The sequence below is a fragment of the Kogia breviceps genome, chromosome 13, assembly GCF_026419965.1.
Source record: "Kogia breviceps isolate mKogBre1 chromosome 13, mKogBre1 haplotype 1, whole genome shotgun sequence".
NCBI lineage: Eukaryota > Metazoa > Chordata > Mammalia > Artiodactyla > Physeteridae > Kogia > Kogia breviceps.
Genome location: NC_081322.1, coordinates 256,802 through 274,698, shown reverse-complemented (window position 1 = coordinate 274,698; position 17,897 = coordinate 256,802). Strand labels below are relative to the sequence as shown.

The 17,897-nt window shown below is 43.2% G+C and overlaps 1 protein-coding gene across 1 annotated transcript in view; it reads left to right on the top strand.

Moving 5' to 3' along the window:
• The window catches only part of CYB5R4 (cytochrome b5 reductase 4), an 87,574-nt gene that overhangs the window by 26,590 nt on the left and 43,087 nt on the right, over positions 1-17,897 (top strand). Inside the window, exons 3-4 of the mRNA XM_059083904.2 lie at positions 1,531-1,631; positions 6,498-6,579. Of these exons, the coding sequence (XP_058939887.1) occupies positions 1,531-1,631; positions 6,498-6,579 (183 nt within the window). The remainder of the gene's footprint in view (positions 1-1,530; positions 1,632-6,497; positions 6,580-17,897) is intronic.

Genomic DNA, 17,897 nt, shown 5'->3' with positions numbered 1-17,897 from the left:
AATCTTCAGACATTTGTGGTCTGTGGAATTTGGAGCATTAAACAATAGCAAAAATTCCTTCTAAATTTGGCGGGGAAAGGTGAATGGGGAAGGAGAGATAGGGGAACTCTGCCAGTTGTTTGTTTTTTTGTTTTCTTTTCCTGACTTTTGGAGGACGGCTGGCTGGAAGAGAGATTTTGTGAATTTACTTCTTTTTGTGAATTGCCTTTAAGCAATTTTATAAAGAAACCTGGACTGCTTGGTTATTTTCCAAAATTAAACTGGGGGAAAAATAAATTACAGTACCTTTCTTGAGTCTGAAACTCATCTACTTTCCTTCCAAGATTATTGTATAAGATGAATGTTTTAAATGATCTGAGGTTATTTAAATTCATGGAAGTCATTACATAAAGAAGGAATAGCCCTGTGGATATAAGAAAACCAGTTGCCCTCCTTGCACTCTTGAGGGCTGGATTTGTCTGCTCTCTAGTTTACTGCAAGTGAAGGAATAAAAAGGAATTCACTTCCTTGGGAAGGCTATTCATTGAGCTATTCTCCTGTATTTCTTGTTCCCTGTTCCTTCTTCTTAAAAGATAAAAGCATAGTTAAATATATGAACAGGTAAAGTAAATATTGGGGGAGGTGAAAGGATTATTAAGATCTAAACAGTAATCTTGGTTCTTTGGGCAACCGCAGAAAAGGGTTGCGATTGCTTTCGCAGACCGCGCCTCAGTGGTCCAGTCACCGTCTCAGCCTTTGCTGAGTCGATCAACTGCTGGAGGGCAGCTCCACTCCTTTTCATCCGATTCTCCTGCCGGGGCCGTAGAGGACGATGCAGTGGTGATATGAGAGGGGGATGTGGGCGCAGAGAGAACTGTCAAACGCTATATGTGGTGCTTCATTATTTCCTTGCGTGTGAGGAGGCAGTTCTCTATAGGTCTTTGCACACCTGCACAGCTTGCGAGCAGACGTGCCGGCTGTCGTCGTCCTAGGCAGTCTTTTCAGGGATGTTTGTGTAGTGAACAACCTTAGATGGTAGAGCTAGTGTCTCCCTCTAGAGCAGAGGACATCTGTGCTTACCGTTCAGCATAATAGAGATCAGGTCTCCCTCCAGAGCAAAGGGCCGGGTGTATTTACTGCCCATTAGAAAAGGTTCGAGCTTCCTGAGCTCGAGGTTGCTCTTCCGTCATGAAGCACATTGAGTTTACGGGTGTTATCTGGCCCTCTTCACGTAGCTCTGTGGGAATTGGGGTTCAGGGAGCTCATGCAGATGCTGATATTCTAGTTACCGCTACTGATGTAAGTACTGAGCTCTCCTTTGTTTCTAACCTGGGAGTCTCGTGTTTTCTGTCAGGACCCATGAAACGGGCAGGCTAACTTGTTAGCTTGCAAGTGTGGTGAAATCCCAGACCCCTCATATTATTAATACCTCTAAAGAATGGTTTGTTCAATGGAATGTATTTGGAAAAATGTATTGAAACTTGGATTTCTAATTTGTACAGTTTGTGTAAGAAGTTCACTTAGGGTGTCATTTCTGCTTATTTGATGCAGGGTTTGTTTATAATGTCAGCCCGTATATGGAGTATCATCCTGGCGGGGAAGAGGAACTTATGAGAGCGGCGGGATCAGACGGCACTGACCTTTTTGATCAGGTAAAAGGCGCTGGAAGTGATCTTCCCTCCCCGTGGGCGAGCGCTCTTAGGTCCAGCAGTGCGGCGGTGGCAGAAAGAAAGAAAAGAGGGGCGTACATTTCAGATGCGTGGCTCGAATTTTGAAGTGTGGGAAGATGCTCATAAGTAACAGCGATTCATTTAACTTGCCTTTGAATTATTTTACTAACAGTTTAGAGTTGCTCTCAGATCCCTGTCTGGGAGTTTACTCTTAAGTGTTTGCTGCTCTTCTGCTGGCAACTGTTTACTCAGTTTTGATCAGTTTTGATAATGGTGATGACTGACTTATAGGAGGCAGTGACCATTAGAGGAGATAACAAGTCCCTTAGCTTCTTTGCTCTTAGTCTTTGCTCATTTGGGGATTGTTACATAATCAGCCTGTCTCGCTGTACTACGTCTGCATATTATGTAGAAAGATCATTAATGAATAGAAGACGTATTTTTCCTAGAGATAGCAGAGATGCTGTAGTATGTGTCAAAAGATATTTAAATTAGTCACTTCTCTCCCTTATACTTATTGAAAACAATGATTAGCTCTTACACTGTTTAAAAATCATGTAGAATATGATAATGCCTATCAATTGGCTGAACTGCTATTTTGAAACAACTATCTTGAAAAGAACAGAAATTTGCCTTTGTCTCACAAATGCTTTATTTTGTATCTTAGCGATGATTCACCATGGTGTAGTGCTGGGTTTCTTACCACCTGAGACACCTGAATCAGGGTGGGTCATTTTTAGAGTTGCGTCCTGAACAAGTGGAATTTGATTTCTGTTCCTCTCACCTTCTCATCCGCTGTAGGATTTATTTTTTGACCAGGATACCAGAAATATAATTTGTTTTGTACTTTCATGTACTTACATGCATCTCCTTAAATAACCGAATCTCATTTGCTGTTAATGTTTTTCCTGGGTTGGAGAAAAGTCACTTTTACCCATTGGTGATAATAGGATTCTCCTTGGGAGGTCCTTATCGCTGATTTAAATTCCCGTTGTCATTTGATATTTGTTATTGGCTAGCAGTGCAAGCCAAATAGAAAGTTTGGTAGTATTTGCCGGAAAACTTGTCTACCATACTTTTACCTGTCCTGTGTCAACTGAACAAAAAATTCACAGTGTGAGAGCTGTGAGTTAAGTTTTATTTGGGGCGAAATGAGGGCTGTAGCCCGGGAGACAGCATTTCAGATAGCCCTGAGGAACTGCTCCCAAGAGGCAGAGGGAGAGGTCAGTCTTGTATGATTTTAGTGAAGAGGGGTACGTAGAGTCAAGCACACACTTTGGCGGATGCTTACTGCTAGTTACGAGGGGCAGAGGTCACCTTAAATGATCTTAGTGCTTTTCTAGATATGAGAGGATGCAGGAATTTGGGCTCATAAAATCGTCTCCTGAAAATATCCAAGTCTCCGAAGGCCTGTTCTGCCAGTTTTTCCCAGAGTGCAGAGTGTGTCGTTCCTGGTCTCCACCCTGCTGCACTTTCAGGGGGTGGTGAAGGTCAGCAGCTGCAGTGGCTAGTGGTTTAGTCCTTGAAGAGGCAAGACGGCAAGTACCCGTTTTTAGCTGGCACCTGTAACCTCTTGATGCCGAATGCGCCCTTCCACAAGAAGACGTTCCGGTAACATCCAGTCCTGTTCACATGTCTTAGTGTTGTGCAATTATATGGACCTTATCGAAATAAGCTTGTTTGGGGGAAGTCACAAGAACTGCTGTATTGTTAAATTCTTTAGCAGTTTCAACGATACTTTTGTTGACCAGAAAAAAAATGCACAGCCTAAAAGTTGAGAATTATGTTTTATTTGAGGTATTACTGAGGACTGTAGTCCTGAGACAGCCTCTCACATAGCTCTGAGAAACTGTTCCAGATATACAGGAGCTTTTGCTGGGACAAAACACGTAGTGGAACATCAAAACACTACTACTAATCACAAAAAGCAGGCATGTCAGTGAATGATTTCAGTGCTTTTCTGTGTATGGGAAGATGCAAGAGTCTGGGCTTGGTGGAATTGTTCCTTTGGTCTGCGCCTTAACTCTCTAGGGCCAGTGCCCCCTTTTCTCCATCCTGAATTCCTCTTGGGCCGCACCGGAGGGGGCGGCTGCGGCGGCCTGCTGGCTTGATGGCTGCATCGTCCTTCGATGACTGAAGTGTCAGGCCACACTCTCTGTCCACACTTTGGTCACCGGACTGCTGCGCTCCCCTTGGCTTTAATAAGAGCAGTGACGTTTATTTGTGACTTTTACTCGCCACAGAGGTAAACAACTTTATCAAATTCTGGAAAGAGGGATGCAGCTTCTCGTGTCTTTAATAGCTAGTATTTGAGTTGTACACAGAGTATTATTAAGTCACCTCTTTATCGTCAGACTTCTGCCTCTAGTTTCGATCTCACTTCTGACGTTTCGTTTCGTATTTGCAGCTGCCTGACGGGCGGTTTGAAAACCTGTTGGCAGTTGTCCTCAGATAACTCTAACCCGTCTTCTTCCCTTTGTGCTTTCCACTGCTCCCTGTTTCTGGAAACGGGAACTTGAAACCACTTGGCTGACCTTTGCCTTCTCTCGCCGTGTCACTGAAGTGGTCACCTGGACCCGGGCCAGGCTCTTGGCCCAGCTCGAGATCCCGTGTCTCAGCCTGGGAGGTGCTTTCTCTGCTGGGGTTCGTAGAGCCAGAAACAAAGCCCGTGCTGAGACTGGAACGGCACAAGCTGTATTCGGTGGCCAAAGGAGGGCGAAGCAAGCACGAGTTCGCGGATGGGCTTCCCAGCCTGGCCCGGGCTGGGGCACCACAGATAGATAGATAGGGAGGGTGAGGTAAACCGCAGGGAATGGAGAGAAGAGCGGGGGACTAGTCGTGACTTACCCGGGAGCGGGGCTGCGGTCCGGGCCCAGAGCTGAGGCAGCGCCCCTTGTCAGCCCTCCTCTGGGCCCCTCTGGTTGTAGGTCACGGCGGCTGTCGGGGCGCCGGCGGGTGTGTCACTCACAGCCAGTGCAGCACCGTGAGTGCGTAACGGGGCTCGAGGTCCGCTGGAGTCTGGCTCTTCTGCCGTTTGGGGCCTAGTTAGAGCTAACCCGTTGCTTAGAAATTTCTTTAGGGGCAGCTTCCTCCTTTTGTAGTCGGGGCTGGCACTCGATAAGGGCAGTTAGCTTCCGTCTGAGGCAGGGGCAGCAGTCTTGGTAACAGATGTGCCGCAGCATCTAATCACGGGTGAAAGTCTAGGATGCTGTGTGTAAACAGTGCACCTTTTCTCTCTTCCCACTGCCTGAGGTCAAGTCAGCGTCACCCTCTCGAGTCCTCATATTTTCACACTGTCCCGACACCTTTACCTTCAGTGCCAATTTAGATAACATGACAGCTGGAATCATATTCTTAAAGGCAGTCGTCTTAGCACCTTGCTCTACCAGTTTCAGAGGCTCACCAGTGACAGTGTAATGAATTCAAAGTCATTAGCCTGGCATTTTGAGGGCCTAAAAATAATGTCGTCAAGGTAAATATTCTCAACACGCAACTTGCTTTGGAACCGAAGTGCTTGGAGCAAACCACCAGTTCCACGATTGACAAACCCCATACCTTTGTCTCTCTGAATAGCCTTCTCCTTCATCTATCTGTTAAAATTCTACCCAACCCCATAGCCCCAGAGATGGTGCTTTACACATTACTGGAGACTCCATAACTATGTGGTAAATAAAATTTCAATTTATATCAATTAGTGTGCATTTATAATTACCTATATATTTTTTACATATTTGCTATTTTAGTGTATATTTATTTACTCAGGAACATACATAAAGATTCTGGTATCAGTATTATTCGACCGGATTATTCAGTGATTATATAGCATTTATGGAATAATATATTACAATTTTCCTTTACTGGTCTTTTACAATTGGACTTTTAGATTGTTCCCAATATTTTGCTAACATAACTAGTGCTATGATGAGTAAGAATCCTGGCGCTGCATCTTTGTGTATATGCAAATGTTTTCTCAGGTAAATTCCTGAATGACTGAGGGGCAGAGCTGCATGTTTTAAGGCTTTTAATAGATATTGAGAAGATGCCCTCCAGAAAGGTTGTCTAAATTTAATTCCCACTAGTAATTCTGGCAACGAATACTGTCAGTTGTTTCCCTTGAAGTGACAGTCGCACTTTGTTCATTTAGGAGAAAATGTCTATCAGATACCCAAGTCTGAGTAACTAGTTTATAGGTCATTCTGTTTCTTTTATGGATAAACAGGCTTTCAAGAAAAAACACAGTTTCATAGGCAAATCAAACAGTTGCCTAAGTGTTTTTCCTCGCAGCAAGCATCTTACTTAGCAGCAGAAGTGTTTTTGAGAACTTCCCATTTTGTCACACAGCATATAAAAAAGACCTGTAACCAAGGGTTGAGGTTTAAGAAAATTGTTTTTTCTACTTCCTGAAGGATATTCTTAAATGAAGCCAACTCCCTCCAGCCCCGTGGGTCTGTGGTGGTAAGCAATGTAATGACTGAGACCACTGCCTTGATTTGTGCTAAGTTGCAAACTGGTTTACCCACCATTGCTATTTCAACATCACTGCAAATGTCAATACGACGAAAAAGGCAAATAACATCTTAGTATTATTGTGAAACGAATCGAGACCTCGTGGGTATCTGAAAGGGCATCAGGAACCTCCAGAGGTCTGTAGACAACACTTTGAGAACATTGTTCTAAAGTCCCTATTATATATGCTCCCATTTTTGTCTCTCCCTTGTTGGCTAATTGAATCTGCTTCTTAGTTTTTCAGAGCCGTGTAAGAATATTTTAGTTTTCATCAGAAAAAAATTAGGGCATCTCATGGAGTTAGAGTCATGTTGCTTTTCTGCTATTTTTCTCCTACACCAGGTTCATCGTTGGGTCAACTATGAATCCATGCTGAAGGAATGCCTGGTTGGCAGGATGGCCGTTAAACCTGCTTTTCCGAAAGGTACGTGGAGCCAGGGCTAAACTGGCATTGATGTGTGAGACACATGGACTGTCTTTTAGGTGGATTTCAGCAAATAGATTTAAAGAAATCACTAAATTGTTCTCATTTCACTGGCCTCCTGTTCTAGCCACTGTAAAGATTTTACTTTAGTTCTTTAGAATGAAACAAGGACTTTACCGTAAAAATTTGGCATGTTTTGAGAGAACATTCATAGTGTGGAGAATAAGCATAATGGAAGTGAAAGAACTTTATTTACTTAGTTTTCATTAGTCCTTTATTCTCTTGTTACATAGGGTAGCTCGAACAGTTGGTTAGAAATGAGTTTTAGACTAGCTTCCTAAAGTTTAATTTTTTGAATATGTAATTGTATTCACATGACTCAAAAATCAGAAAATATAAAAAGTTATACAGTAAAATTTCCCCTCACAGCTTTGTCTCCCATTTGCCTTGAACTTTTCCACTCCTTGACTCTTTACCATAAAAACTGGTTTTAAAGTACTTTTAAAAAAACCGATTGCTTGGGACTTCCCTGGTGGTCCAACAGTTAAGACTCTGTGCTCCCAGTGCAGGGGGCCTGGGTTCGATCCCTGGTCCGGGAACTAGATCCCTCACGCGTGCCGCAACTAAAGATCCCACACACTGGAACAAAGATCCCACGTGCTGCAACTAAGGCCTGTTGCAGCCAAATAAATAAATAATGTTAAAAAAACAAAACAAACGAACAAAAAAACGGATTCTCTCCCTTTCCTTCCAAACTGCCCCTCTACAGTCAGCTTGGTGTCGGAGATCATCTCTTTCCTCCCGAGCTTCTTTTGGAAGAGCGCCCTTTGAAAAGTTTAGACAGGCAATTGGAGTAGCAGGAGTACTTTGCTTAAGTCCTTTACTGTAGGTGGAACGGAGTCATTTCTTTTGAACAGCTCCTGATTTTGACATCCAAATTAGGAATACATTGGCTTGTTTGAGCTGACTCTGCTACTATTTATTTAGTTCAGTGAGTTTTGTATTTCAAGGCCTTCTTGTTAGAGGCCTGTGTCGGCTGTATAGAAATAGCACAGGCATACCTAGATTTGAACCCTAGCTCCATGGCCTATTGGCTGTGCCATAAAGATGGCAGTTTCTGTCTCTGAGCCTCAAGTTTTTTCATCTGTACACAGATTCATAGGGCTAAGAATTAATGTGAGTAAATTAGCATGAATGTAACAGAGGCTCAAAAAGGATTTTTTTCTTTCTATTGCTATAAAAAAAATAAGCAGTACATGCATAGAGGCATACTTCGGAAGTATTGCAGGTTCAGTTCCAGACCACTGCTATAAAGCAAATGTTGCAAGAAAGCAAGTCACATGAATTTTTTGGTTTCCCAGTGCACATAAAAGTTATGTTTACCCTCTACTCCAGTCTATTGAATGGGCAATAGCAGTATGTCTGAAAAAGCAACGTACATACCTTAATTTAAAGACACTTTGTTACTGAGAAAAGCTAACCGTCATCTGAGCCTTCAGAGAGTCGTAATCTTTTTGCTGGTGGAGGGTCTTGCCTTGATGCTGACGGCTGCTGACTGAGCGGGGTGGTGGCTGCTGAAACCGGGGCGGGTGGCACCTTCTTAAGGTAAGACAGCGGTGACGTTTGCCACGTTGATTGATTCTTCCTTTCGTGACGGTTTTTCTATAGAGTGCAGACCTGTTTGGTAGCATTTTACCCACAGTAGAACTTCTTTCAGAATCAGTCAGTCCTCTCAAACGCTGCTGCTGCTTTTTCAGCTAAGTTTCTGCAGTAGTCTAAATTCTTTGTCGTCATGTCAAGAGTCCTGACAGCATCTGCACCAGGAGTAGATTCCATCTCAGCAGCCACTTTCTTTGCTCACCCATAAGAAGCAGCCCCTCATCTGTTCAAGTTTTATCATGAAATTGCAGCAAGCCAGCCACATCCTCAGGCTCCACCTCTAATTCCAGTTCTCTTGCTGTTTCGACCGTGACTGCAGTTACCTCCTCCACTGAAGTCTTGAACCCCTCAAAGTCATCCGGGAGGGTTAGAATCAGCTTCTTCCAATCTCCTGTTAATGTTGATATCTTGACCTGTTCCCATGAGTCAGGAACGTTCTTGATGGCATCTAGAACAGTGACTCTTTTCCAGAAGGTTTTCAACTGACTTTGCCCAGATCCATCAGAGGAGTCACTATCTGTGGCAGCTGTAGCCTTACAAAATGTATTTTTTAAATAATAAGACTTGAAAGTCTGAATAACTCCTGGATCCACGGGGCGCAGAATGGATGTCGTGTCAGCAGGCGTGAAAACAGCAGGCGTCTCGTTGCACGTCTCCATCAGACATCCTGGGTGACCAGGTGCATTGTCAGTGAGCAGTAATATTTTGAAAGGAATCTTTCTTTTATGAGCAGTAGTTTGCAACAGTGGGGTTAAAAGATTCAGTAAACCATTTGGTAAACGGCTGTGCTTTATTATTCCATTTACAGAGCACAGGCAGAGTGGGTTTAGCATAATTCTCAAGGGCCCTAGTATTTTCAGAATGGTTAAATGAGCCCTGGCTTCAGCTTCAAGTCAGCAGCTGCATCAGCCCCCAACAAGACAGTCAGCCTGTCCTCTGAAGCATTGAAGCCAGGCATTGACTTCTCCTCTCTAGCTATGAAGGTCCTAGATGGCATCACCTTCCAGTAGAAGGCTGTTTCATCTTCATTGAAAATCTGTTGTTTAGTGTAGCCACCTTCATTAATTATCTTCGCTAGATCTTCTGGATAACACGCTACAGCTTCTACATCAGCTCTTGCTGCTTCACTGTGAACTTTTATGTTACAGAGGTGGCTTCTCTCCTTAAACTTCATGAACCAACCTCTGCTAGCTTCATACTTTTCTTCTGTACCTTCCTCTCCTCTCTCGACCTTCATAGAATTGAGGAGATTAGGGTCTTGCTCTGAGTTAGGCTTTGGCTGAAGGGAATGTCGTGGCTGGTTTAATCTTCTATCCGGATCACTAAAACGTTCTCCATGTCAGCAGTAAGGCTGTTCTGCTTTCCTGGAGTAGCACTTTTGCTTTCCTTCAAGAACTTTCCCTTTGCGTTCACACTTTGGCCGACGACCGTTTGGTGTAAGAGGCCTATAGCTTTCAGACTGTCTTGGCTTTTGACACGCCTTCCTCACTAAGCCTAATCATTTCTAGTTTTTGATTTAAAGTGAGAGTCGTGGGACTCTTCCATTCACTTGAACACTTAGAGGCCACCGTGGGGTTATATTAATGGGCCTAATTTCAGATTGTTGTGTCTCAGGGAATAGGGAGGCCCAAGGAGAGGAGGAGAGATGGAGAAATGGCCAGTCGATGGGGGAGTCAGATCACACATATTTATAGATTGACTTTGCAGCCTTATTTGGGTGCAGTTTGTGGTGCCTCAGAATAATTACAACGGTAACATCAGATCACTGCTCACAGATCACCAGAACAAATACAACAATGATGAAAAGGTTTGAAACATTGCCAGAATTACCAAACCGTGCCCTAGAATCGTGAAACGAGCAAATGCGGCTGGAAAAATGGCACCAGTAGACTTGCTCAATGCAGGGTTGCCCCAAACCTTCGATTGTTAAAAACGCAGTATCCGTGAAGTGCAGTCAAGCAAAGCACAATAAAACGAGGTCTGCGTGTGTACCGAAAGCAGACTGGTCTGAACTTTCGCGTCTGGCAGTTCTTCCAAGCCAGTTTACTTCTGTAAACAAATCCCTTTCTTCTCCTAGTCGCTCCTGAGTTTACCTATTCACTGCCAGCAGGGGCCGTGTTCTCAAGGAAAACTTCTGACGGACTAATGTTACCTCACCCTGAACGTGACGTGTCTTGTTTTCGCAGCCCGGTGCGAGAGGCCGCGTGCTTCTCTGTCACACCGTTCAGTGAGCTCAGAAAGGGCGCCAGCCCCTCCTTAGCCTTCTGCATCGTGGGAGACATGGAATTAATAAGAGGACTCTGCTGGTTTCCTTCCTTCCTCCCTGGAAATGAGAGACAGATCATCTTCAGAATGTTTCATCCAGTACGGCAAACACCGTTTGCAGATTCCACGAGGAAGTCCCCAGATATTTAATGTTTTTTTTTAAGAAAAGGGGGTGCCAGAAGCAGCAGTCCAGGATGATAAGCTAGTTCTGATGCCCCCATTTTCCCAAAGCACTTACCAGATACTTGGAACGTAGAGCCACGTGGGAATTTTAATGGTCACATAGGAAATGGGAGACCGGATCTTGGGTCTGTCAAGGCAGGGAGTTGGAGCTGAGATCCCTGCCTATGGCTTGACTCTTGAAGTCTATATGATCAGTGCAATGGGAAGGCTTGGAAAGAAATCTGTGCAACAACAAAGGGAGATGTCAGGATAGTCTGCCTTGACCTTGTTTGTGAGGTGATGGAGGAGAGGACAGAGAAATCTCCTTTGGGAATTTGTAACCACAGCCTTGCCCACGTAGGAGTTGGGGATTCAAATATATACACCACCTATGTGGTGTTAGAAACCTCAAACCGAGAAATAAAATGCTCTCCCATTACTGGTTTCCCTGCCTGCTACGCAGATTGATGTACACGTTTTTCATGGTGGAACAAACTTTCAACCTAAAACCCTTAAAATTCCCACAGGGACACATCACCAGTTATTAGTGTGCAGTAGAGAAATTAAACAACACTTGAGGAAGCAAGTCAGCAGAAACAAAAGCAGAATTTCACCCCTTGGACTTTATTATTTGTATACAAGTAATTATAAAAATAATTATGGATAAAAATAATTATGTTTGAAGTGATTAGGAAAATAAGAATGAATTGGTAACATGAGTAAAGCAAGAGACTGCTAAAATAATCATGTAAAATTGAAAAAAAAGATAGAACTCCTAGAAATGAAAAATGGAGCTGGTGAGATTAAAAAGTGCATAGCATGAATAGTTTAGACGTAGTAGAAGAGTTGAGTGAGCTGCCAGACTGAGCAGCAGACGTTGAACAGAACGTGTTGCATAGAAACAAAATGATAGAAAAATATGCAGGAGACGCGGAGTGTAGAGCAATAAGATCTAACACCTTTCATCAGATTTCCAGAAGGAAGTAGTAGTGCGAGTGAGGAAGAGGCAGCCTCTGAATGGCTGAGACTTGTCCAGAATTGGTAAATCACAAATCTCAGATTCAGCAAGTTCAGCAAATCCCCAACCAAGATAAATAAAAAGAAATCCACACATAGACTATTCATGGTGAAACTGCAGAACACCAAAGACAACAGCCCGAGAGAGATGGGTTTACTAACCAACCAGTGACTAGTAAATTGACAGCTCATTTACTAGTGTAATTTACGAGCTGTTACTGCTAATTCACTAGGACATCAGTAGGAGACAGAGAGAGCCGTCTCTTGGAAGTTCTGAGGGAAAACAACTGACAACCCAAAGTCATTCAGGAACAAGGATGATATAAAGGTAGTCATGACTAACAAAAACAAACAACATGGGCTGCCCCGGTGGCGCAGTGGTCGGGAGTCCGCCTGCCGATGCAGGGGACGCGGGTTCGCGCCCCGGTCCGGGAAGATCCCACGTGCCGCGGAGCGGCGGGGCCCGCGAGCCGTGGCCGCTGAGCCTGCGCGTCCGGAGCCTGTGCTCCCGCGTACCGCAAAAACAAAACAAAACAAAAAACCCCACAAACAACAGATTTATGAAACCAAAATCAGAAGGGTTGAGGAAACTGGGATTTCTGACTAAATCCTAATGGTGAAGAACTAAATCGTAACGAATATTCCTTTTCCTTCTCACCACCTGGTTCAGGGAAGTGCAAACATATTTCTTATCCAGAATGAGAAACGGACTCTGAGAGACTGTGTATTCATAAATTAAAAGTTTCCTTTTCCACACTGTCTCTGGCCCTGGGATTGGTTCCTGAGGCTGCATGACCCGTAGAAAGAGCACACGTTTCATAGAAACTAACATGGCTTCAGATCTCATCTCCGCCTCAACTTACACTCATGAGCTGTTTGATCTTCAGCATCAGTTAACAGATCTGAGTGTTTTTGCTCAGCAGTGAAAGGGGTCTAAGAATGAAACATCCCAAAGTCATTGTGAGGATTGAATGCTGTTTGCTAACCACCTGATGCATTAGAAGCAACAGGAGGCGGGAAGAGTAGAAGTGGTGATTGCTGCGGTGGCTGCCTTTGCTCCTCTGCTCCTACGGTACTGAGGCTGCTTACGTTTTCTGTTCCTTTGTGTCCCTATAATTATCAGCATGTGTCTTCCCGTGGCTCTGCTTCTGGGAAAAAGGAAGGATTATCATTATTATTGACAGGGCATGTGAGAACATGTTTATGAATCTCTGTTTCACTATAAAGCCTTTTTAGATTATAAGTGTTTTGCTAAGATGAGGCCAGTAGCAGGTAGTGATGTGAGAGAACTTGCAAGGCATTAGGAAGCAAAGACAAGAATTTTACAAATCAGGAAAGTTGTTGACTGCAAGTAAATGGATCGGGTTTTTGGAACAGTAGAGACTTAAGATCCAGCAAGATAGTCTGAACTCCAAGCTAACCAGAACTAGTAGATCATATAAAAGGGACAGAGTAACTAAAGAGAAAGGCTTCCTGTGTCAAGAGTGTGCGTGATAATGAAAGTGAATGCTGTTTTAACAGCACCTCCTGTGCCTTTCATCTACAGGCAGAGATGGGTCCTTGAAGTCTGCTGGCGTGAGACGTAAGGATAGAGACTATTGGATGGGGTGGCCGTGTAATTGTCCAAACTGGGGCAGATTGGAGAACGAGCGGAGCCTCTCTGTCAGCAGTTACACGGAGACAACAGGGGGCAGGCAGTAAACTGTAGCAAACCAGAGACTCTGTTCTCTCCACAACTACAGCCTCTAGATGAAGTGGGAACAGAGGTATAAACAGACAGAGACGCAGTGGGAACAGTAGGTGGAGACTTGCTGACCTGAGGATTTATAGGGGGTTGGGGGGGTGATGGATATACTGAAGAGAAATGTTATATGTGGGCTTCTTTCAACGCGAGATCCTGGACACCATCTTTTAGGCGGGGTGACCTGCCAGTCTCCAGTGCAGGGGGGGGGGGCCAGAAATAGCATTTTGTAGGCATCCCCACAGCTGAGCAGTCCTGGGAGGACAGTTTTCCATTTATCTTCTGGCTTCTAGGGTAGGAGTGGTATCTGGGAAGAACGCAGAAGAGCTAACAGTGTCAGAGTGTAAAACACATAATACTAGTGGGTCCTTATCAAGAGAAGCATCAGTGGGTTTTTTTATAATCCTTTGTTTAAAAAGTACTGTGGTTTGTATTGAGCTTTAGAAAGATATCAATAATGTATAACGGGAGAAGCTTTGCTTGAAAAGGTGAGCTTCACTTATTGATTATTTATGTGGAACACTTCATTCTCTGGCGAAGATGACAGAGGTTCTTTTTGCCCTTTTTTTCGTCGTTTGCGGTCATTATTATAGCCACTGGCCACATGTTGCTGCTACTGAGTATGGAAATACTCTCCAAATTGAGATGTGCTACAAGCGTAAAGTCCTGCATTGCAAGACTTAGAATGAAAGAAGAATGTAAAATATCTAATAACTTTTCATTGATGACATGTTGAAATGACAAGACTCTGGATATGTTGCATTAAGAGAAAATATATTATTAAAATTAATTAAATTAATTAACTGTTTCTCTGTACATTGTTAATGTGGTTATCGGAAAATTTTAAATTATGTTGGTGGCTTGCATTGTATTTCTTCCGGACAGCACTGTTCCAGATCATAAATGTACTCTTAAAATTTTAATATATTTTTTAAATAGTCACATTTTCTTTATATATATATTTTTTATTGAAATATAGTTGATTTACAATATTGTGTTAATTTCTGCTGTACAGAAAAGTGATTTAGTTATATATATACACACACACACACATTCTTTTCCATTATGATTTATCATAGGCTATTGAATATAGTTCTCTGTGCTGTACGGTAGGGCCTTGTGGTTTATCCAGTTCTATATATAAAAGCTTCCATCTGCTAAACCCAACCTCCCACTCCATCCCTCCCCCTCCCCCTCCCCCTTGGCAACCACCAGTCTGTTCTCTACGAGTCTTTTTCTGTTTCATAGATGGGTTCATTTGTGTCATATTTTAGAGTCCACATATAAGCGACATCACATGGTATTTGTCTTTCTTGTTCTGGCTGACTTCACTTGGTATGATCATCTCTAGGTCCATCCATGTTGCTGCAAATGGCATTATTTCGTTCTTTTTTTATGGCTGAATAATATCCCATTGTATATATGTGCCACATCTTCTTTATCCACTCATCTCTCGATGGATATTTAGCTTGTTTCCATGTCTTGGCTATTGTAAATAGTGCTGCTGTGGACATAGGGGGGTGCATGTATCTTTTTGAATTAGTTTTGTCCAGATATATGCCCAGGAGTGGGATTGCTGGATCATATGGTAGCTCTACTGTTAGTTCTCTGAGGAACCTCCATACTCTTTTCCACAGTGGCTGCACCAGTTTACATTCCCACCCACAGTGTAGGAGGGTCCCCTTTTCCCCACATCCTCTCCTCTCCAGCATTCGTTATTTGTAGAGTTTTTAGTGATGGCCATTCTGTAAAATAGTCACACGTTCTAATGGCATAGCCCAGTGTCAGGACTGTTTCTTCTTAATTTCTCATTGTTTTATCGTGGTTTCTAATACTTTATGTTTTTAGTTTTCACAAGCACTCGCTGACTGTAAAGCACTTAGAACCATAGATCAGGAGAACACTTTTGAGGTGCAGGAGGGATTTAGAGCTGTTCTAACACCCTCAGTTTAAAAGGGAAGATCCTGAGGCTTGTAGGCATATGTGCCTTCCTTAAAGGCTACGGTTATTTAATAGGAGAAGCCCACCATCGAGAGAGATCCTGGGTGCTTCCTCTTGTAAGGCAGAAAATCACCTCATTAAAGTTATCCTCTTTCAAATAATTTATTTCTCTGTGGTGTATGCCAGTGGCTCTTCACCTGGGTCGAGTGTGCTCCCCGGTGGACAGTTGGCAACGTCTGGAGATGGTTTGGTTGTCACAGCTGGACTAGATGCTACCGGCATTCCCGTGGGTAGCGGAGAGGTCGGGGCGCTGCTAAATACCCTACAAGGCACAGGAGACGCCCCCACGACGAGGAATCATCCAGCCCCAGATGTTCCTAGTGCCGACATGGAGAAACCCTCATATATGAATTAGTTTTTTATTCTTAAAAATCATGGTATTAGAGGCATCACGGATTGGGTGGGCTGGCTGCCTGCTGGCAGGTCAGCTTCTGTCTAGTCAGTCAACGTTCCCTCTTCGGGGAGCTACCGTTTCCTCATTGATAAAACGGGGACCGTTAGGGCTCAGGTGGGTGGACAGAACACAAGCTCAGAGGCTCAGCATGGGGGAAGCGGGACAGTTGCTAGTGGAGAGAAAGGGGCGGGTGTCATGATGAAGTGCACTTTACTGGCTGAGCAGATTTGCGCTCTCAGCCAGGCTGCCTTGCTTTGCTTTTGTGCTACAGGTCCCGCTGTCTGAGCGATTCCTGCCGGGAAGATCTAAGGGACAGGTAATTAAAACTGGGGGGTAAGAAGCCCCTGGTCGGGGGGCAGATGCAGGCCTGAGCAGGAAGTGGGTCTTGCTGTATGAGTGTGACTGGCCAGTGTTTGGTTTAAGTTAGTATTTGTTTTGTTTTCAGAGAGAAATGATTGTTTTTAAAAATATATTTATTTATTTGGCCGTGTCGGGTCTTAGTTGCAGCACGCGGGATCTTTAGTTGTGGTGTGTGGGATCGAACCCGGGCCCCCTGCGTTGGGAGCGTGGAACCTTAGCCACTGGACCACCAGGGAAGTCCTGAAAAATGATTTTTGAACATGTGTGTATTTGTGTATAGGTAATACCAAATAAGGAAGGAGTGGTTAATCCCTCTGAGGATAGGACAAGAGTAGAAAATAACTAATAAATTGGAGAACTGAATAAAAAATGACAAGTATAGCCTTGCAAACAGAAAACACAAACTTCTAAAAATGCAGTATTTGCTGTGACTAGTTAAATGAATCGTGGAGAGAAAAACTGACCAGGAATAAGTAACTATGTACTCGGGTACTTTTAGAACTTTGTAATCCTGGAATTTTTCAGATTTTGTGTTTGAACTATTAAACCTTTATTTTAATTCTGCTAGTAGACTACTTCTAGGATAAGGAGTAAACTTCTGAGCCTTGAAGTTTGAGAGATGTACAAAATTTGAAGATAATTCTGGAGATACAAAGATAAATTAAGGGGAGTAAAAGAGAAGGATAGTTTAGAAATGCATAAATTATTAAATTTTATAGAATTTGAGAAATGAGTTTATGACTTTGGAAACAAAACCAAGAATTAGGCCTCAGTTGTGTTATGAAGAGTTAGTTCTCTTTAGAGATGAGGAAGAATTTCTAGAGGAAAATGGTTATTAAACACATTGTAGAGAACCAGGGAGTCTTCTGGCCAGGCAAAGCAGTAAAGGGAACATGGAATGGTACACTTTGGATTTTGTGCCTAAGATCCCTGGTAATAAGACAGAACTCCTATCTGATGGTTATGTGACATCGGTCTTTTGGAGTGAGAAAGGAAGATAGGGTATGTAGCTACGGATAAATATGACATTCAGATATAAAAGTGCAGCGTTTGTCTTCCTAGAATGTTTTTGTTCAGGGCCTCCTGACAAATGCATACATATTTTCAAAATGTAGCTAAAATACTATTTCCTCAATGAAGTCCTTTCAAATTCCAAGTAGCAGTGCCCTCCCTTATTCCTGTGCTTGCATACCGCCTTCTATATATCTCTATTAAAACATTTCTCATATCATATTGAAAAGACCATATTGAAGTTTTCAGTTTAGTTTATTTAATTTTTTCAGTAATACATTCACGTGATTCCAGAATGAGAAGTGCCATGGTCATACCTTTGTCTCCCACCTACCCTTTTCCCTCCTGTGCAGAGATGCAGGTAACCGTGTTATTGTGTATCCTTCCAAATCATCTTTACGCATGTGTAAGCAAACTGAACATATAGTCGTATTTTCCTAACTTTTTATCCAAAGGGTTTCCTATTTAAGATGATGGTCAACAGGTATTTGTTAAATGAATGAGTGTACTAGTAAGACAGGGTTTGTTTGTTTGCTTGCTTGTTTTTTAACGTTCCCTATCCCAGGGGATCCTTCTTTGGCTCCACTTAGAAGAGGTAAACTAGATTGGGGTCACAATTAAAAATTGTCGCCAGCCCTCTTACCAAAGAAGAGTTGAGTGCTGGTAGATCACAGCTCCAGCCTTCTAAAGGACTCTGACCTTTCCAGA